Source organism: Hippocampus comes, unplaced genomic scaffold, assembly GCF_001891065.2.
Source record: "Hippocampus comes isolate QL1 unplaced genomic scaffold, H_comes_QL1_v1.1 scaffold41, whole genome shotgun sequence".
NCBI lineage: Eukaryota > Metazoa > Chordata > Actinopteri > Syngnathiformes > Syngnathidae > Hippocampus > Hippocampus comes.
The window spans coordinates 1,973,083-1,994,452 of record NW_017805153.1 but is presented as its reverse complement, the minus strand read 5'-3'; the positions used below and the strand labels follow the sequence as shown (position 1 = coordinate 1,994,452).

General features: G+C 43.2%; 1 protein-coding gene and 1 long non-coding RNA gene across 3 annotated transcripts in view; both read left to right on the top strand.

Moving 5' to 3' along the window:
* Positions 1 to 5,274, top strand: part of LOC109515003 (bile salt export pump-like) — a 26,980-nt gene extending 21,706 nt beyond the window's left edge. Inside the window, exons 27-29 of one of the 2 annotated variants that reach the window (XM_019868529.1) lie at positions 1,249 to 1,455; positions 2,821 to 2,967; positions 3,267 to 5,274. In XM_019868529.1, coding sequence (XP_019724088.1) covers positions 1,249 to 1,455; positions 2,821 to 2,967; positions 3,267 to 3,467 — 555 coding nt within the window. In that variant the 3' untranslated portion in view covers positions 3,468 to 5,274. The remainder of the gene's footprint in view (positions 1 to 1,248; positions 1,456 to 2,820; positions 2,968 to 3,266) is intronic. The other variant, XM_019868530.1, reaches the window with a different exon arrangement.
* A 1,005-nt stretch (positions 5,275 to 6,279) lies between these two features.
* Positions 6,280 to 10,044, top strand: LOC109515007 (uncharacterized). The gene is made up of 3 exons (XR_002168093.1): positions 6,280 to 7,207; positions 7,587 to 7,588; positions 9,613 to 10,044. It is a non-coding gene; the product is annotated as an uncharacterized LOC109515007 (long non-coding RNA).
* Positions 10,045 to 21,370: the final 11,326 nt, after the last annotated feature.

Sequence of the window (21,370 nt, the reverse complement as noted above, 5' to 3'; positions counted from 1 at the left end):
CAAAGGATCGGACATGTGATGCGCATGGGGAATGAAAGAATAACAAAAGCAATGGTATTAGGATGGTGGGAGGAATTGGAAGGACGAGGAAAGATGATGGGACGTAAAAGGAAGACGGTATTATACTGGAAGAGAGTAATGGGGAACGCAGGGATGGATTGGGCGGAGGTAGAGAGACTAACAAGTGACATAGAAGGATGGAAGAGGAGAGTGAGCGTATGGATCACCTGTATAAATGGGAAAATCAGAAGGGTCACAGATATGAGGCGGGAATGAATGAAGAAAAACTGGAGAGGAATGTTAGGAGAGTGAATGGTGGGTTGGAATGTAGGTATGAGGGGTGCGGAAAAGTGTGCAGGAGTAGAGCAGGTCTAACCATGCACGGAAAGCGGATGCACCGCAGGAATGACGAACAGGTGAAGTTTGAGTGTGGGAAATGTGGGAGGATGTTTGGGTCAAAAGGGAATATGATAAGTCACCAAAGGAGCTGCACGGGAGGAGCGTATGAGGAGAAGGGAGAGAGGAGGCAGTGTGGAGGGTGTGAAAGATGGGTCACAAAAGCAAATTATGCCAGACACGTAAGAGGGTGTGAACGAGTGGAAAGAGAGAATGAGGAAGAGAGGGGAGGAGGGAGAAGGGACGAACCGGGCGTGATGCGTGGAAGGGGAGCCGGGGGAGGACGAAGAGCAATCAGGGAGGGGGGTCGTGGGGGGAGAAGGGTGGCTTGCGGGAGATGTGGGAAGGAATTGTTGGCGGGGAACCTCGCAAGGCACCAGCGAGATTCGTGCCGGGTGTGGGACCCGGGAGGGGGGGCAAGTCCCTGACGGGGGCCGACTGCCCAGGATCGGATCGGTCAAACATGACTCTTTGGAATACATTTCAAGATGTGATTGAGAAACGTGTCAAACCACAACAGCTGAACATTCAACATCTCACGCGTTGAAAGTATTTCTTCATGTCCGATTGGTGCTCAGCTTTAAGTTAGACAGTTTTGCTATGTCTGTCGTGGGGGCACTTATCTAGATTGGAGGTGGACTTGTGCCAGAGAGAAATTACTGCCAAGATGTACAAGGTCTTAATGGAGCTGGAAGTGCCTGGGGAACTCATAGTCCTGATTCTCTGACATTTAGAAGAGGAATCACACAGTTAGAAGGGACATTACGTTAAAGCTCGTTAAGTAGATTGTGTGTCTACTCTTTGATTAGAACACTGCCTCCTACTAATGGTAAAATCGATTGCCTCCTGCAGCTGATTGACGGTCGCGAGTCGACTCTCGTCAACGTGCCTTTCCTGAGATCCAAAATTGGCATCGTGTCGCAGGAGCCAATCTTGTTTGACTGCAGCATCTTGGAAAACATTAAGTACGGTGACAACTCACGGAACATCAGCATGGACGAGGTCATATCAGCTGCCAAAAAATCGCAGCTCCATGACTTTGTCATGTCTCTACCTGAGGTAGGTTCATGTTTGCAGAAGGGGAGCTGTAGACTTGTAAGGCGGATTGGAGCAGAGTGTATCGAGGTGAAAAACAGGGATTCGTTTTGTTTGAATGTTAATGATTTCTAACATTTTCTTCTCGTGAGAAATTAGGTAAATAGTTGAGATAATTCACATCATGGAGTCTTAGATGCTTTGTGACGCAGATGTAAACAATTATGATTCAATAATCAATATAATATCAATGCTGGGCGGCCCGGTGGTCCAGTGGTTAGCGCGTAGACCTCACAGTATGGAGGTACTGGGTTCAATTCCAGCTCTGTAGAGTTTGCATGTTCTTCCCGGGCCTGCGTGGGTTTTCTCTGGGTCCTCCGGTTTCCTCCCACATTCCAAAAACATGCATGGCAGGCTGATTGAACACTCTAAATTGTCCCTAGGTGTGAGTGTGAGCGTGGATGGTTGTTCGTCTGTGTGTGCTCTGCGATTGGCTGGCAACCGGATCAGGGTGTCCCTCGCCTGCTGCCCGAAGACAGCTGGGCAAGGCTCCAACACCCCCCGTGATCCTTGTGAGGATAAGCGGATCGGAAAATGGATGGATATCAATGCTGACGAAGAGAAAATAGTTTTCTGTGTTAGGTCGGTGCCTTTTCAACCACATCCACAATATATATACATTTTTTTACACACTGCAACCATTTAATGTCACTGTATTGATGGTATTTTGTGTGTATACGTCGATGCACTCTTATGTCCGCACAAACTCTCAAGCCGCAACCTGTCCGAGAGGAAAGCCGCCACATGTCAGAATCTGTTGGTGATGTTTTTGTGTCAGAGAGGGAGCACAAAATCTGGGTCTCTCAACTCCCTGGGTCCCGTCACAAATTGCAATACATAAACGACATGCTGGTGTCTTGAACGCTTTCAGGGCAATGTGGACAAAATAGGATGGACGTGAGATAACGTGGGGATAGGCAACTATGACAGGCTGTGATTTCCGTGGATGCCTGGCCACATTTTTAAATAAAATCAAAAACAGCGTGAACGCACTGCAATGTGAAAATATGGAACAAAATAGAAGGCAATCTGTAGCGTGACTGGCATCTTCCTGACCGACTCTTTGGCTATAAAGCCAGGGGAGTGTTCTTCGAGTCTGCCATGGCCACAAACGTGTTTCAGAGCTGCCCAGCATCAGCGTTTCTTCTGTAGAAAGCCTTGGCAGAGCAGGAAAAATGTGTCAGACGTTGATCAGAATGCAAAAAACTGAAGAGGTGATACATGTCAAAGCCTTGACTAAGTAGTGCTCTTGTTTATTGGAACAGCTTGAAGCAAATAATGAATACCGTGCTTTGCATGTTGATCTCACTGTATGATTTTCCTGCTCAGAAATATGACACAAACGTGGGTGCCCAGGGTTCTCAATTATCTCGTGGTCAGAAGCAGCGCATTGCCATTGCCAGGGCAATCATACGCGATCCCAAGATCCTGCTCCTGGATGAGGCCACCTCAGCTCTGGACACAGAGAGTGAGAAGGCAAGTTGCAAAATGAAAACAAAATAAATCTGCATTCTGCATAGCTGCTTGATATTCTCGAGTTGCAGGCAGTAAGAAGAGCTGTTCATTATTGCCATCATTAACGTCATTATTCTTCCTCACGGCTGATCGCGACCTTGTATACATTTATGCATGTCGTGTATCTGCCAGTGTAGGCACTGAAGCCGTGGGCTCTCAGTAATCAAGTTGCGATTGTGAAATTGCCACTCTTATGCCGCTCGCATGCCGACCATTTCCCTCCCCTGTGTGACTTTGTGTACTCGTCTCGCCCGCCACAGACGGTGCAAGAGGCTCTGGACAAAGCTCGAGAGGGCAGGACCTGCATCGTAATCGCCCACCGCCTGTCCACCATTCAGAACTCCGACATCATCGCTGTCATGTCCCGAGGCTACGTGATTGAGAAGGGAACACATGACCATCTCATGGCCCTGAAGGGCGCTTATTACAAGCTGGTCACCACTGGAGCACCAATCAGCTAATGGCTGCAAGAGGGTAAACAACTGGAAACATGCGAGAGGAGCAGAGTTATTGTCTGGGGTGACGAGGCCAACCAAGTCTGACTAAACAGCAAAATGTAACTTGAATCTTTTCACTTTTACCATATTTATTTGTTTGGAAATACCCTGTTCCGCTGAGAGGGTTTGATGAGCTCTTTTGACACTACTGCTAGCTTACGTTTGTTTTGTTTTGTGTTCCCACAATGTGACAAGGGGGTTAATCACAAGGGATACATCCAAGCACACGGCACTACAAAGGTGGATAGTAGAAGGGCTTAATGCCAATGAAAGACAGTAAAACATCTTTTTTTTAAGCAATTATCCCATTCGGGAGGTTGGGGTCTATTTCTAATTCCAGGTGAGAGGTAGGAACACCTAGGACTGATCATATGTGGCGATTGTGCATGGGAAATCAAAGTTAGCACTGTGAACCACTCCACTACTAATGACCCAAACACAACGTAATTCATTCACCAAAGCAATTGTTTGGGCTAATATAATCATCCCTTTGGTGAGTTACTAGATTCAGAAACAGACATTTCAACAACATGTTTTCACAACACGTCAGTAGCTCAAAATCAAAGACCTCAAATGGCGTGTGTCACAACATAGGGTAATAGCGCCGAAAAGCCATGAAAAGGCAAGTGCAACAAAGTACATTGTCGGAAACGTGAAGTTGAAATGTTTACCATAATAGGATTGCTAAAAATGAATACTGTATATCAAACCGAGGAAATTTCAGGGATAAGACATGTTGGATCAAATATATGCCTTTACAGAGCTTTATCATCAGAGATGTATTCATTTTACATGTGTAAAATTGTGCCGTATCACACTGAAAGCTGTTTGTTTTTGCTGCATATGAATAGGAAATCAAATATTCATGTCAAATTAACATATTGTTAAATGAATACCTCCCTCAAAACACAACTTGTAAGTGAGAATTATTGTTGTAGTATTTTGGAATTTTTTATCATGCATGTGTTCACTGTCAGTAAAGTGCACGTGTACCTAATGTTAGCCAATGGCTGCATTAAAAACAAACATGGGTCTAAATTATTCATTTATTTGAGAAAAATCTGAATCAATGTTTTAGATGTTCAGATACCTGCTAGTCAAAATTAAGTGTTAAATGTGATACAGCGAGCTGTGGCAGATCAAAGGTAACACTGAGAGCTCTCACATTTAAGAAGGCTCCGATATTCTCTTTGACATATTTCAACGAAAGCACAAATAAGCAGGTGGATCGTGTAGCAGGGCTCAGATATTTAACCCGGTCGGTAAAACGTGACCTTCCGATTCTCGACTGCATACTTAGCGGTTTGATGCTGTCTGGAGTGCAGATGTCAGAGACACGCTATCACTTAGTGGTAAGATGTGATCACGCCACACTGACCTCTGGGAAATTGAGTCTTTAATCGGACCTGGACTCTGGGGTGGATTAGCATGCCTCAGATGCAATCTCATCTTGCCACTTCTCTTCCAAATTGATTCAGCGATAGGACACTCTTTGACTTTGTGCCGTGTGACGCCAGAGGCTGGGTGACACATCTCTGATGGCTGCGAGAGTGAGAGGTGCCTCGGCATATTTTAGAGAGATAAAGAGAAACAGAATTTTCAATTGAGTCAGAAACTGTGTGCGAATACTGAGCTACACTATTGCTCTACGAGTGCAAATGTCAAATTCTGAAAGAAGTGCGGACTCCAGGCTCTCTCGGGGCTAAGTGGGGGCTTGAACGATATGTGTGTAATGCGAAAAAAAAAAAAAAGAAGAACATCCATGACTTCACTGACTTGAGAGGTTCTATCTTTTTTACTCTAAAAGTATTATACACACCTCAAACATACTGTACCGACAGAAGTAAACGTTTTTGACAAACGTATTTGCAATGTATTTATTGGTAAAATGTAGGCTAAATGCTAAAAACAGAGCATTTTTCCCATAATGCCATGGGGTATTGAATTATGCATTCGCAAGTAAAAAAAAAAACAAAACAAAACAGTTTTTAGCAATTGGCCTACATCATAACAACACATTGTTATGGTTTTATTATTCTTGCAGTTTACGATTTCTGTTTGGCATTTTTTACTCCAAAATGCCACGGGGTATTGATTTGCGCATATGTTCTTACAATTTAGCATTTATTTTGTCAATACCTTTGAACATACTTTGCAAAGGGTACGAACTGTTACCTTAACGTGCAAGAACCTGACGAAGATTCACCCGGTCTCTCGCTGTCCTCACAAAAACACACCGGGTGCAGCCGCAGCACAAACACAAGAACAGGAATTGTATTGGAACAGAATGGCTATTAGTGAATGTTTTAATGTCTTTTAACATAAGTAAATTGTTGGGGGGCTGAACGAGGGCAAGACAGATTTCTGAAGGGGCTACAGCACTTCCTAGCCCCGATGTAGTGCTGCGTGTGGAGCACTCCGACCTGCTTTAACACACCGAGCATATCAAAGTAGTCACCACAGACCACTTGATTGTGACGACGTCAGACCAATCTAGCTGGACCGTGAGCATCATTTCATTTGTACCCATGATGTCAACTTTGAGCTTCTTGCAGAATAGTAGTCAGTTAATGGCACCACAAGAACTTTCCACCTCTCCATCATGAGACACGTTTGTTTCTTAACCCTAGTTTGAATCCATTTGACACATCCTGTTATTTAGCAGAAATGTATTTGTTCCACAGATTCATAAAACAAGATCCTCTTTTTTGGTCACGTATACATGAAATTTGATGTCTACATATGACCCTTCACAGCAAATGCACACCGAAGCAATTTAGGGTACCGGTGCCTTGCTCAAGACATGCCGCTTGTCTGAAGAGAATGGTCTTGAACTGAGTTCCCCCTGGTGGCAATAACACTGTTATCCACTTAGCCACAGAAAACAAGCATCAAAGTATCCTTAAATATGTTGGTGGGTGGGGTTGAGCACGTGGATTCAAGTCTTGACTTGAGACTTGCATCCAACTTGCCACTAGGTTAATTGCTTGTACTGTCTAACACAGGATGGCAACCGGTTCAGGGTGTACCCCGCCTACTGCCTCAAGAAAACTGGGATAGCCTCCAATATGCCCGCGACCCTCGTGAGGATAAGCGGATTAGAAAATGGGTGAATGGATAGTAGGAATACATTTTATTTGTGATGGACTTTACATCCGCAACAGAGCTTAACATGCTACAGCCATGAACAAAAACTCAAACAAGTAAAATGCAAGTTCGCACGAACACATAAAACAACATTATAAGTTAAAAGCTCTCTTCAAAAGAAAGGTTTTAAATTTGTTTTCAAACTTTCAATGCTCTGTGGAGCCCTGAGGTAGTCCAGGAGAGCGTTGCACACATGTGGCACAGCAGAGCAGAAGGCCCGATCCCCCACTGTGCTGGTCTTAGCACTCGGTTGAAGGAGATGGTCGGTGTTGAAGGAGTAGAGAGATGGTGCTGAAGTGTTTGGCGTAAGGAGCTCTGATAGGCGTGGGTGGGGTGGGGTGGAGATTCATTGCCGTGGATACATTTGTGGGTGAGTAGAGAGACCTTATATTCAATATTGGCAGTGATAGAGAGCCAATGAAGTGAATGTAGGATGGGGATGGCGCGCTCATGTTTCCACACTCTCATCAGGATCCTGGCAGCACTGTTCGGGAGGAAATGCAGCTTCTGGATGGTTTTGCTGGGGATCCCAATGAGCGGTGTGTTGCAGTCGTTCAGTCTGGAGGAGACAAGAGTTGTGGACAAGTTTCTCTGCATCAGGAAGTGTGAGAGAAGTTCAGAACCTGGAAATGGCAGTTTTGAAGAGGTGCTTGATGTGGGCCTTGAAGGTAAGATCAGAGTCAAACCCCACGCCCAAGTCAGTGACAAGCGGAAAAAGAGTAACATCCTGGCCAGAGTCAGTGATAGTGGTGAAAGTGAATCATTAGATTTGGTGTGGGGTGCCGACTAAGACTGCTTCTGTTTTTGAGCTGTAGAAATTTACTATATCATTCATCCACACCTCTATCTCCTCCACACAGGCGGTGAGTGCAGAGAGGGAAGACAAAGGTGATGATGAGGATGGTGAGAGGTGTACGTGTCTGTTTTAATGTTGAGTTGTTTGTTATCAGCGTAGCAATGGCAGGAGATGCCAAATTGACTGATGACTTGGCCAAGGAGGAGCAGGTACGTGATGAACAAAGTGGGTCCCAGCACAGACCCCTGGGGGACCCCACAGATCACTGTGTGGATGTAACTCTCTCTCCTCACAGAGATGTTCAGCAAATATTCTCTAAGGCAGGAGTCACCAAGATGGAGCCCACGGGCACAAGGTAGCCCCCAAGGACCACATGAGTCCCCCACAGGGGGAAAATTAGATAATCAATAATGGCACATTGTTGTTTTCTGTGAATGTTTTAGAAGTTATCATTTGAAAATGTAAACACTGGCAGAGATTTATAGCAATAAAGTGTTGTATATTGATATCGATCTATTTCGGAAATGCGAGAAGTTCATAATATTAATCAGTGTCTTCACATACATAAAAATGATCTATTAGTGATAATAATTAAAATAATAAGAAAAGATAATTACATGTTTGTTATTTCAGAAGTGTGTACCAAACTGGTAGACCTTTGTCTTAATTCGTAACCAAGAAGTACTTTTCAGTTACAAAAAGGTCGGTGATGCCTGCTCTCAGCTCTTATTACTCCTAAAGAAGATGGAGGAGAGGCTTTTCGTTGCCTGGGGGATGGCGCATCACCCTGTTGTCTGTTCAGCACTCATGTCACTTTAGTGATGTAATGCAGCCTGAGAGAGCTTTGGATTACTTCCCTCAAGATCTCTGCTTCCCACATTGTTAATGGTCACACTAGTGACCAAACAAACCACACAATTGAAGATGAACAAGTAAAAATCCTAGGAACAGAAAAGAGATGGTTTGAAAGGGGAGTAAAGGAAGCCATTTTTGTTAAAAAATTTTCACCCTCTCTGAACCGTGAAGGAGGTATCAGATTTAACCTGTCTCCTATTTACAATAACTTATTGACCACCAAGGGACATAGACATGCTGATCAGGCTAACTGAAAGTAGCTATTCAGCCCTAGCCCAAACAATAGGCCGAATCAAGACCCAACGATAGGGAATTTAGAAATCAATGGGCCTCTTCACCATAGGGGCGTGACTAACCATCCCCACCCAGTCCTCAAATAGGCCACGCTCAGCTTTTTAGCGCAGAGCAATTTCCCGGAGTCTTCACGGAGACTTCAGAGTTGTCTACCGCTGACGAAGCTTCTGTGAGAGAAGCGAAACGTCCTTTTTTGTTTTTTGTTTTTTACCCAAAGGTACTGATGACGACTGACAGAACCCTTTCTACAATGGTCACACTAGTGCAAAAAGTAAGTTAACGCTGTTTAAAAAAAAAAAGCTGTCTCAACTTTTAACTTTGATGATGGGTGACAGGTGTGGGTGGAGGAGAGAAAAGTTAGGATTACAGATGGGAATTTAAGTCACCTGTTTGTCTTACTTTCCCTTACCACAGGAAGTTTTAATCGAATTCTATGGTCCTCACATAGTGGACGTTTTGTGACATATCCAGAGGCCTTCCATGACATCCATGACAGAGGTTCCACCTCTGGAATTTTATTTTAAGTTTATGGGTAAAATTCCAAATTGTACAAATTCAGGGAAAGTCGACTTGGCGGTTCTACTGTCCATATGATCTGATGAGACCTGCATACTTTCATAAGTATTTCAATCACGGCAGGATTCTTGCGGCCGTGACAAAGGAAACCCGGGCGTGCATTGAAAAGCAGGTGTGATGTCATTCATCTTTAGAGGTGACACTCGCCGTAACGGTAAAATGACAGCGGCCAATTTAAAATGAATCCATAATTAAAGATGCATCATTAACCAGAGGGGAAGTGAGAGGATTCTCCTTTATAACATGAGCCTCATTCGGTCATTACGTATGATCCCATTAAATCTTTTCATTAGCGTCGTCATTATTAGAGCATCAATAACATCACAACTGTGGCCACAGGGAGCGCAAGGGCCACATTTAGACAATGTTAGAATAATTAGTTTTTATTAATTCACATGCGAGCAAATAAAAAGGCAATTTCGTTTTATCTTCAACCATTAGCTTATGCTTGCAATGTGCTGGAGTGTGACCACTCGTCATGAATTCTGAGAAACCGATGGGAAGCTATTAAAGGTGCGGCGCTCTGTTATCTTGAGGAACAGGCTTGAAGCACAGTGTGTGAAAAGCCTTGAATGGTCACAAAGCTTATTATGATGATACAAAACTGGCAAGCAGATCATGTTCCCTCCTCAAAGAGGGTCAGGGTGACCTTTAATATGTAGTCAACATAGAAGGAACATGCACAGTCCTACACAAAGCCCACAGGGCTGAAACACAGCGGTAACAGTCACGCTCAATTATTATAAAATGGAAGAATAAAGACAAAGACAGCTGCTGCACGTTAAATAAGTGAATAAAGGGCGCTGTTCAAAGCAGTCATTCCAAATGAGATGCTCCTCATCGTGATCTGTGTTTTTGTTTAGATTGCAATTCATTTTGTTTCATGTAATGTCTTGGCTTCTTGTGGTGCATGTCTTTCTCGTTGGGTTTTTTTGTTTTCCACGAGTCGTCAACCTGGTCCCTTGTGTCAACCAATCAGCTTCCACAGCCACCCGTGTCTTGTCCAGGTGTTCCTCGTTGTCTCATTAGTTTGCTTGTATTTCGTCCCCATCCACACGAAAACATGTTTTAGTGACTACGTTTACATGCAGTCAATATTCGAGTTAAGGTCAACATTCCGGTTTGAAGCATTCAGAATAACTGGTTTATGTGTGTGAGTGGACAGAGTTACTCCCATCTATGTGGCAATGGTGAATATTCCGATAAAAATCGTGAAGTATGGCTCACGTCATGAGGCAAAAGTGACATCATTTCCGCTTGTCACTATCTACCATCAATAAAACACATTACATTCATGTCACACACCACATGAAGAAAGTAGTCAGTTTCCTCCTCGCTCCAAAAGTGTGCTGCTGTGCTGCATCTGAGTTTCGCTCCACTTGTTTACCTCTGCATGTGTATTTCCGGGGAGTTGCATGGCAACAACGCACGCACGCACACACACACACACACACACACACACGCACACGCACACATACACAGTATGTCATTTTCGCCATAAGGACAGAAAATAACATGAAAACGCCACAGAGAAATGTCTTGAATGCCACAGAAGTTCCAGAGGTGTGCACAGAGGAGAATCTCTCTGTCCAATGGGGACACACTTAAGATCACATGCCAGCCTCGGGAGCTTCTGCCAGTCATTCGTCTGGCGATCATCCTCAGGTCAACAGCCCTGCAGAACGTCAAGACCCGGAGGCTGCGTTTGTCATTGCCGCCCTTTGTCTTGGTCATCCAACTTACCTTGGGTAGAGTATGCCCACCACACCCTCGTTTCCTCTGCGACAGGTTGGTCTGCGTTTATAATTGCTTGCGGATACGAACCCCCTTTGTTCTCTTCGTAGAAGTGAGAGCTTCTCATTCCATTAGTGCACGTGCATCATGGAGTGTGGTGAGATACTCGGGTAGTTCTGTCCGGCAGCGCAGCTCTCCGATCAACGACGTCTTCCAGCGGTGTCTTACCGTCCCGGTCAGAAAGTGTCGCTTTCAATACGTGACTTGCCGGAGGATCGAAAATGCTGACCGAGATGTATTGGTCCTTTTGAGATTGATTCAGTGGTCAATCGTGGCCACGAAACTCAGGTTTCCTCCTCTCAATATTCATCCGGTGTTCCACGTCTCTCTGCTCAAACCAGTTGCCTCCGGTGCTCTGAGTCCTCAGTCCTCCGACGGTACCTCTTCCTTCTCCACAGCTGATTGATGGTGAGCCGCTATATACAGTGAGGGAAATTTTTGATTGCAGGCGCAGGTGCAGGGTTGCGCAGTATCTGTTCGACTGTGTGGGGTACGGTCCGAAAGTGCATTCATGGATCCCCTACTCCTGAATTCTTGATAACATCTGTTCTGTGTGACTTCCACTCCCTCCACCCGTTGAAAAGAGGTAGGCCGCCAAGGGGCGTCCATTGACGTGGTGGTGGGGGGTGGGGCTACTATCATGTCTGTGCTCTCAGGCCTTTTTTGTTTTTCTCCTCAGTACCAGAGTACGTGTTGCTGGGCGGTTCCTCCTGCAACACACCTGTCACTTGTTGTAATCAGCAGGTTTTTGCGGCAGCTGAGGCCGCTCACTGGCGTTGGACGACTCTCTTGCACGCCTCTGTTGCTCGGATGTGTTTTTGCACCTTTGCTAATACTCTGTGGTTTGCTCGATCCGTTTTTGGGTCTTTGCCATTCTGTTCGTGTGTGGGCATTCTGCCCTTGAGTTTTTTTTTTTTTTTTGCAAGCGCTTTTTGTTTAGCCTTTTTTTGGTCTTTGTTTTTCCTTGTATTTTTGCAATTTGGATTTCTTGTAATTCTTGATTTATTTACGTTTCGTGTAATTGTACTTTTGCCATTTCTTGTATTTTCGGGGGTCAAAAATTCCTTGTCATTGGCAAGCATTTTTTTTTTAAATTCATGTTGGCTTTTCCTGGTTTTGTGTCACCAATGCTTTCTGTTTATACTTTGTCAATCCTTTGTGTTTTCCGAACATATTTTATGTACCGTCTTGAGTCTACATTTTTGGGATCCGCTTACCATTTGGTCCATTTACACATCGTAGCAGCTAGTTTATCCTTTTTTTGCAAGTGTCTTTTGTTCATCATTTTCTTGCATTTTGAAATCGCCTTTTGTTTCACTTTTTGTGCAGTCTTTATTAATAAATCACTTCATCTGAGTCTACATTTCTGGATCCCCTTTTATGGTTTAACCAAACATTATAGCTTTTGTAACATAGAGACACAGAGGCATTGCAGCGTTGAAGTGATGGGGCCCCAATCTCCTGAGCGCACCCCAGGTTCTTTCGTCTTGTGGATGAATTAAAACCGTGTGTATTCTGGTTTAAGGAAATAAATCAGCCTCGCTCGTAGCATTTACTATTTCAGCGTCAAATTTGCATGCACTGCCTGTGTTAATCACTCAAAAAGATTGTAGATTTGTAGTAAGCTTTTGACATGTACCACAGAATAAAAATGAAATGGGAAAAAAAAAACTGTTGGAGTGATTGTGCTTTTTCAAGATAAGTCACACATCAAAGCAAATAAAGTACAGTCTGATGTTAAAGATCCTCCTTGTATTATAATTAGAAATGTGCCTCCTGCAAAACTTCACTGTTTGAAATACTGTCATGCATAAGTCATGGAAGACGTCAGCTGGTGGTTGTTTTTGCATTTGCTTTGTTTCGCTTTGCTGTCTGCTGCCAGGTCGACATTGAAAATGAGAAAATGTCCTCAACTTCCTTACCTGGATAAGTAAAGGTTGAATGAAGTAAAATAAATATCGCCCAAGACCACAGTTCAGCGTGCATCCTTGGATAAACTCACATTCTGCTTTTTTTGAAACCCTTTCCAAAAATAACTAGTTCCAAAAGAGAGAGCAGCCTGCGTTAAGTGCAACACGTGAAAGGAGAAGCGTATGTCCTGAAATTGCTCACAGTTGTGAGCTAAAGTAAGTGATTGTTTTTGCGTAATAAGATGAACAGTCGTTTACTTCTTATTCCACTTACTGTATGTGACACTTATGTTTGTATGTCCTGTGTGTTGCCTTGTTTGTATCGGCTCCTTTGTCTCGATATTCCAGATTGGCTCATGTATTTCACCTTGTGTGCCATTCTGTTTTATCACCAGTTTCTTGCACCTGGTCGTCATGCTCCAGCGTTCCTCGCCGCAGACTCCAAGTTTGCTTAGACCAGGGGTGCCCATTACGTCGATCGCGATCGACCGATAGATCGCGGACTGGTCCCAAGTCGATTGCGAGGGGTGTAGAGGAGAAAAAAAAACATACAACCATTTGTGTGTCTTTGTGCATGTTAGTAATATTTTTTTTGTGTGTTAATGTACACTGCACCCTAATCATCCTATCAGTCTCAGTTTCACAAAAAGTAGTCAAAAAACAAAATAAAATAAAGCAGGCAAATCTTTAACTTACGGTGTCGCGTGACCTGCGTCACCGGAAATTGTTCGCACTCAGCAGTCTGCAATTGCAGCTTGTGAGCAGAGCTCTTGCGCTATATCTTTTGTAGTTATCATTATTGTCATTCAGAGTTTGTTTCCTGTACAATTCACTGAGGGCACGGGCAAAGAATAGCAATGTAGAGGGCTGAGGGAAGCACTTTAAAATGGTATGTGTGAGCTATGATAGTTAACAGTCTGCAAAAGTGCGTCGCATGCCTTCGTGTCAGGCTGTTGCTCATCATGGCATGCGTGTGTACGTACGTACGTGCGTATGCGCGCGTGCGCGGTAACAGGTCGATCGTGGGAGATTGGTTGATCGAAAAGTTGATCTTCGGTCCAAAATGTTTGGCCACCCCTGGCTTAGACCATGCATGTTTGATTGCGGACATTGCCTTTTTCCTTACATTTTGGATACCATTGCCTGTACTGACCGACTTATACCATACCTATCCTGTTATTGAAGATTGCGTTTTTGGAACGGTCATTTGCCTGCAATCTAGCGCCTGGGCCATATGTCTCCAACTGTTTGTGAAGAATATAAAAAAAAAAAAATGCGACATCTGCAACATTAAACACCTTTGCAGTGCACCATCACGATTCATTATTTAGGTGTGTCGCGATTTAGTATTTACTTTTCCTCAAACTCCTCTCTCACCTCTTTTTATGATACCATCTAATTATCAGTGCTCTTAAAAAAAACTACATATGCTCACCAAGAAATTGTTCAACTGAGCACTGTGACAGTGGTTAATATATCGCAGCATGTTATAGTGATGTCCTGATATTACTCAGGTGTAATCGGATGGGAGAACGTAACTGCTAACTTGTCCTGTTCGTTCTTTGATAAAGTTAAACATCAGAGACACCACTGATATTAAGGCAACTAAAACTAATAGAGGAATCCTAATAAAGCAGCGTCAGTCAGTAGTCATACCGTGAGTGTGCAGAGTTATGTGGAAGACACATATTGTATCAGTGGCAGTCAAGTATTTCGACAGGCCACTGAATACTAATGAGGTGTCATAAAAGCACCATCAGGTTCAAAACTTAAAAATGAATTCCGGACGAGACTCCAGCAAATGTCCACGTATTGAAGAGCTTTGCCACTGAGCGATGACATCCATCACGCCACCCACAACGCACAGCGGCTGTGAAACCAAAAGCCTGCCAGATTAAAGTCGTTTCTTGGAGAACTTTGCTTCGTTGCAATCTTCACACCATGAAGCTCAAAGATCATAATGAGATGAGGCAAGCTTCACGTGGGAAAGTAAAACCCGAATGCGAGATTCAGTGATTCTTTCCTCATCTTAGCTGACTCTGTTGTTAGAAATCCCTAAGGTGAGATCACCAATCGAGAGAGGGTGTTTTATCATGATTATGCATGTGTGCTGGTGGGTGCGTGTGGGTGTGAGAGAAGGAGGGAGAATGTAAGCATTGGCCCACAAGGAAAACCTGGCTTTGACACTTATATTATTCAGCCCATGTGCTGCATGATGAGTGTGAGATCACCTGCGCTATTTACAAAGGTGTGTGTGTGTGTGTGTGTGTGTGTGTGTGTGTGTGTGTGTGTGTGTGTGTGTGTGTGCGTGTGCGCGCGCGTGTGTGCGCATGAGTCATCTTGTCCAAACAAAATATTTGTGCCGATGGTTTTGACTTATGATGTGGCAAGTGAAAAGGGAAGGCTTATTATGACCATAAAGAAGCTGAGAATGAGTCTCTGGACAGCACTCATGGCATCCCGTCATTACCTTCCATCAGCTCCATAATGTCACATCCAGCCATTAAATGCGATTGTCGATAATCACATGGAGCCCAGTGGAAAAGGCACTGAGGGAAGATTTAAAGTGTGATTCTTCCTGACCTCACTTGACAAACAGCATCGTTAAAATGGAACTGGGCTGAGGATGAACCGCTCCATTGGCAAGAATGAACTTCCTGTTCGCTCAAGGTTTTGTCTGAATTTTCTCTCGAACACACCATCTGAGGTCCAATGCATTCAGTCACTCTGTGCATGTCCGCAATCTGATTGGCTCAAGATGTACGGCATACTTAAAAAAAATGGAGTGGTCCAGCCAGCAAGCTGCTGTTGAGAAGTAACTCCTGCTTAAAATGTATATTATTCTTTTACAGTATCCACGATTTTGTGACATTTCCAGAACATTCCACTTACACTGTGTTAGACACAATTGAATTTTCCCCATCTGCTGTTCTCAAAAAGCAGCTTTTGTTGATTTGTTTGCAAAAATAATGTCAAACAAACACAACAAAATAGGAACACTGTTCAAACAATAACAAAACAAAACAAAAAAAAAATCCCACATTTTAGCAAGTTCTTCCTGAAATAGTGCCTGCAATCAAAGTGTTATCTGTTGACAGCGTGGCGCCAGACGGCCTCTCAGAAGAATCGGCTGAGGAGTTCTCAGACGCGTGCGGTTGAAGATTTCTTAGGCCCCGTGGTATGAATAGAAGCAAAGAGGAGGAGGAAATTGCTGGAAGTATAGATAGTTAAACTCAACTCGGTTCTGAAGCACGTTCACGGGAGTGATGATGAGAGAAAAATCAGCTGCTAGCTCCACTTAACCTGCTCGGTACAACTCCTTTTCCTGCTGTCTCTCATTTTCTCCACTATTCCTTCGTGTCAGCTCTGTGAGCTCTTACAGCAGATCCTGCAGTCAGCGACTAAGTGACAATTAGTAATTGATAGTCATGTGCCGGGCTCATTCAAGTGAACGTGAGAACGGCTCCCAATACACATGACTACTTCTGACGGTCGGCGTTTGAGTTCCCAGTTTTGCTATCCAATGTGTAGTAATGAGGCGTAAAATGTTAATTTTGACACGAAAACAGCGATGCGAAACCGTTTATTTTTTGCATTGGATGTTTGCGCACTTCATTGGGTTAATAACATTTTCTTTGATTGCTGATTTTGTTGTGACTGCTTTGGGGTCCATGTTTTGGTGCATTTTTGCCACTTATAATACTCTTAAATGGCTTCATACTATAAGATGCAAATTGGGCACATTTCAATTAGGGATGGCTCAGTACCACTTTTTCATATGTGCTGTTACCAATACCAATATTGCAGCCTTGAGGATTGACCTGTCCCGATCCGATTTTTTGTTTCACTCTTAAACTTTTTCATAATACGTCTGTCGACGCTTTGGCACCTCATCGATGAAATGTGGAGCAACACATTTTCGTCGGTCTTTAGGCTCATTCATGAAAGATACTGCCAAATTTGCCCTCTTAATATCTGACCGCTTGACAACTTTGCAAGGATTTCATTTTAATGTGAAGTCGCCGCACACTATCGTCTCGGTGTGTGTGTTCATCAGAACATCAGAAAAACGTAAATTGAAGTCAACCCTCTTCTTGTATTTGGGCAACACACAGAAAATGAAATAAAATCCAATTAATACAACATACGTACATGAAAAAGATCAAGCATGTTATAGACACTTGCCTCATTGTCTCTTGAGACGGAAACTGACTAAAAGTGAGCGCTTCTGCCTGCTCTGAAAGCCCTCTGCAAAGCCCTCTCCCCTCCCCCTTTTCTCCCCTCTGCTCCTCAATACAGTAGTAATAAGAGTAAGAGTGGGCGGGAGCAGACGCCAGTTCTTATGTGCATGCGTGTCAAAGGCAGAAAGAAAAAGTAGTTTGTATGTAGAAAAAAAGATGAATATATTTAAAAAATAGAGAAATGAAAATGTAATAAATCATTTTGCAAGCCGAAACTTTAGCTGGAAGACCATTTTTAAAATGGAGCACTCTGGATCGAAATATTGATATTTTGCTATTGATCCGCCCATCCCTATTGGACACCCTGTTTGAGCTCTGTGTGCTCTTTTACGACCGTCAAACCTTCGGTTCCGCTCACATCATCCTGTATGACCCCCTCAAGACGCTTGATTCGATGTTTGAGTGGCTCCCATCAGTTTGCAGGCTGTGACGTCCACGTTGTACACAAAAAAAAACCAAAACAAAAAAACAAAAACAATGGTGTGATAATTTTACTCATTTTCATTGTTTTCATGTAGTTGCACAACATAAGATCATCTGGTTCCAGATACATGACGTAAAAATTGTATTTGGATCCAGATGATTTCATTTCATGCAACCACTTGAAGAAATAAAATTGAGCACATTCAACAAAAACTTTTTTTCCAGTGTAGAAAGAGCCCTTTTGTCCACACACCCCATTCATGCAACCACTTGAAGAAATAAAATTGAGCACAATTGAGCCGTCAAGCTCTTGAAAAATGCCCCGACCTGTTTTTCATTGAGTTGAATATCAATTAATGGGCCTATTTTAAAACATTCTCTCCTCACTGTGCTGTAAGGCACATTCACTTTGTGAAGCATGTATGTCAAAAAGTTTTTTGTATTGTACATATGTTTTTTTTTTTTGCTTTTGTTTTTTTTTAGATTTTGCCCAATTGTGCTGGATTCAGATCTGACGCGAAATGTCTTTGTTTACCATGCGACTCCATGGCAGTTGCTTCGAGTGGACTGGTTCAAATCAAAACTATCCAATACCGATCCAGGCATTTTGGCCTGTTTGTCGATTGATACCGATCTAGGGGATTATATCGAACCGTCCATAATTTCAACGCTGACGTCATTATACACAATCCATTCAACCGGTGAACTGGCGCTGATTCCGGCTGACTGACACCCTGTACATGTTGTCGGACAATGGCATAGCCAGGCAACCATCCACTCTTATATTCAGATCCATGGACAAATTGTAATTTCCAACGAACCTAACATATATTATATAAGTATGGGAGGAAGCCAGAGTACATGGCGAAAACCCTCGCAAGCACTGGATTTGATCATGGAACCTCAGATTGTGAAACAAACATGCTAGTCACATGCGCAACCATGCCGCCATTACATACACAGAAAATATCGGGAATTAAAGGGTACCCAAAAAGGTGGCCAGAGCTCGATGTGTTTTATATGTGCAGTCACCCCTCATGCATGAGGATGAAAAGGCTCCTTCTTAGCCTGGAGCTATGCTTTGTGCTGTATCGGGACACAAAAAAAAAAAAAAAAAAAAAGAAAACAGATAGTGGTCCTCACATCTAGCAATGAAATCTCCCATCACTCTCGGCTATAATATCAGACTGCTTTTCCAGGCTGAAGACAGGGTGACAGCATTAAGATGGCAAGTACAAACGGGTATGAAAATGTAAAAAGTCTAATCCTTTTGTGCCCTAAAACAAAAGGTTGCCAAAGATTTGGTGAAAGAATGTGAACAAAAGGATATCAAAATCTGGGCTCCGACAGCGGGTTTTCCAGGAGATGAAGGAAGATTATGCAGGATTAAAAATGGCCCGCAGTCTTTGCAGAGTCTAATTAGGGTACAATGTGAAACAAGGTCTAGCCTATGCCTTAAGCATGTGGTGTTTCAAATCCAAGGCCTTGTTTGGGAAAAGGAAGTGCTCCCATTTGTCCATCACTCTGCTTTGCTCATTCTGGGGTGCTTTTTACAGAAGCCCATGAATATTCACTTGCTTTTCATTTTATGGAAGTAATAAACCACTAAACGCTCTCTGATTTGAGCACCTTCTTTCTGTTACTCCGGATACACCAAGAAGTCATCAGAGGAAGGGGTGATCAGACGAATGCAAAAATAGCAGGAAAAACAATAGAAGAAAATAAAGCACATTAATTGATGCCATTCTCGAGCTCCCACCCAGCAGGTTCCCAAGAAACAAATGGACCATAAACAGAACAGAAATTATTATTAGTCATTACAAATAGATCAAAGATTTGGTGAAAGAATGTGAACAAAAGGATATCAAAATCTGGGCTCCGACAGCGGGTTTTCCAGGAGATGAAGGAAGATTATGCAGGATTAAAAATGGCCCGCAGTCTTTGCAGAGTCTAATTAGGGTACAATGTGAAACAAGGTCTAGCCTATGCCTTAAGCATGTGGTGTTTCAAATCCAAGGCCTTGTTTGGGAAAAGGAAGTGCTCCCATTTGTCCATCACTCTGCTTTGCTCATTCTGGGGTGCTTTTTACAGAAGCCCATGAATATTCACTTGCTTTTCATTTTATGGAAGTAATAAACCACTAAACGCTCTCTGATTTGAGCACCTTCTTTCTGTTACTCCGGATACACCAAGAAGTCATCAGAGGAAGGGGTGATCAGACGAATGCAAAAATAGCAGGAAAAACAATAGAAGAAAATAAAGCACATTAATTGATGCCATTCTCGAGCTCCCACCCAGCAGGTTCCCAAGAAACAAATGGACCATAAACAGAACAGAAATTATTATTAGTCATTACAAATAGATTCTGGATTTGAAAGTGCAAGCAAACCCCTCCCACTTCACACAAAACGAAGTAGACAAGAACAGTGTTATGATGAAGGAATGTCAACATAATGTCGCACCAACAAATTTCCACAAGAAAACAAGGAAAACTGTGACTTTCGACATGTTTATCACGCGGTGTAAGGAACACAAGAACGGTTCGGGATGTCACGAAAACCTTGGAGATTTACAGTAGAAAGGCAAGGTCACAACAGCTTTATCAACATTGTTGCTGTGCAGGGAAATTACTCGGGGTGTTAAAAATACCTCTCCTAGATAGACGTATCCATGTATGTGATTAGCTAAATAATTTTAGATTCAAAATTCCCTTTTGCCCATTTATTTTTTATTTATGTTTTAATTGTATTTTTTTCCAACTTGTATTTGTTTTTTGCTGTGCTACGCCATCTCTGGTCAGCGTCGCGTCTTTACGTTGTTTACATCAAGCACACGACATAGATTACAATAGATCCATATAGATCACGACAGCAAATTCCCTTTTGCCCATTTATTTTTTATTTATGTTTTAATTGTATTTTTTTCCAACTTGTATTTGTTTTTTGCTGTGCTACGCCATCTCTGGTCGGCGTTGCGTCTTTACGTTGTTTACATCAAGCACACGATGTAGATTACAATAGATCCATATAGATCATGACAGTGAGGAAGGAGAAGATTTTTAAGGAGAAGCAATGCCTTCACTTCTGTGGTAACGCATTGGATTTAGCAAAAAATGAGATGTATAACGGTGGCAGCCCGGTGTTCCACTGATTAGCGCGCCGGCCTCACAGTTCAGAAGTGCACTGTGTGTGGAGTTTGCATGTTCTCCCCGTGCCTGCGTGGGTTTTCTCTGGGTACTCTAGTTTCCTCCCACATTCCAAAAACATGCATGGCATGTTGATTGAACGCTCTAAAGTGTCCCTCGGTGTGAGTGTGAGCGCGGATGGCTGTTCATCTTTGTGTGCCATGCAATTGGCTGGCAACCGCCTCCTGCCCGAAGACATCTCGGACAGACTCCAGCACGCTCGCGACCTTTGTGAGGATAAGTGGATAAGAAAATGGATGGATGGATGGATGAATGGAGATGTTTAGCCTTTTACAAACGGGGGACACATCTATTTGTCAGTGAGTCTCAGCCATTGCCATGGCATCACAAACAGCAACAAACAGGAATGAATGACTCAGCTGCGTCTACCGTACAAGTTAGTGCAACAGACCAAAAAGGTGTTGCTGCCTTATTTATTCTAAAACTTGCTCATAAATCTCTCCCCGTTCAGAGAATGACTTATTATTGCGGAGCGCGCAGAGAATTGTCTTGCTGCCAGATAACCGTGGAAAAAGGATACACGGCCTTTGGCAAAATTGTTTACTGTGACATTCAGTTGTCCTTCAAACGGAACAATCACGGCAGCAGGTTAATTTAATGTGAGTTTAATAAGAGAATGTTGAATT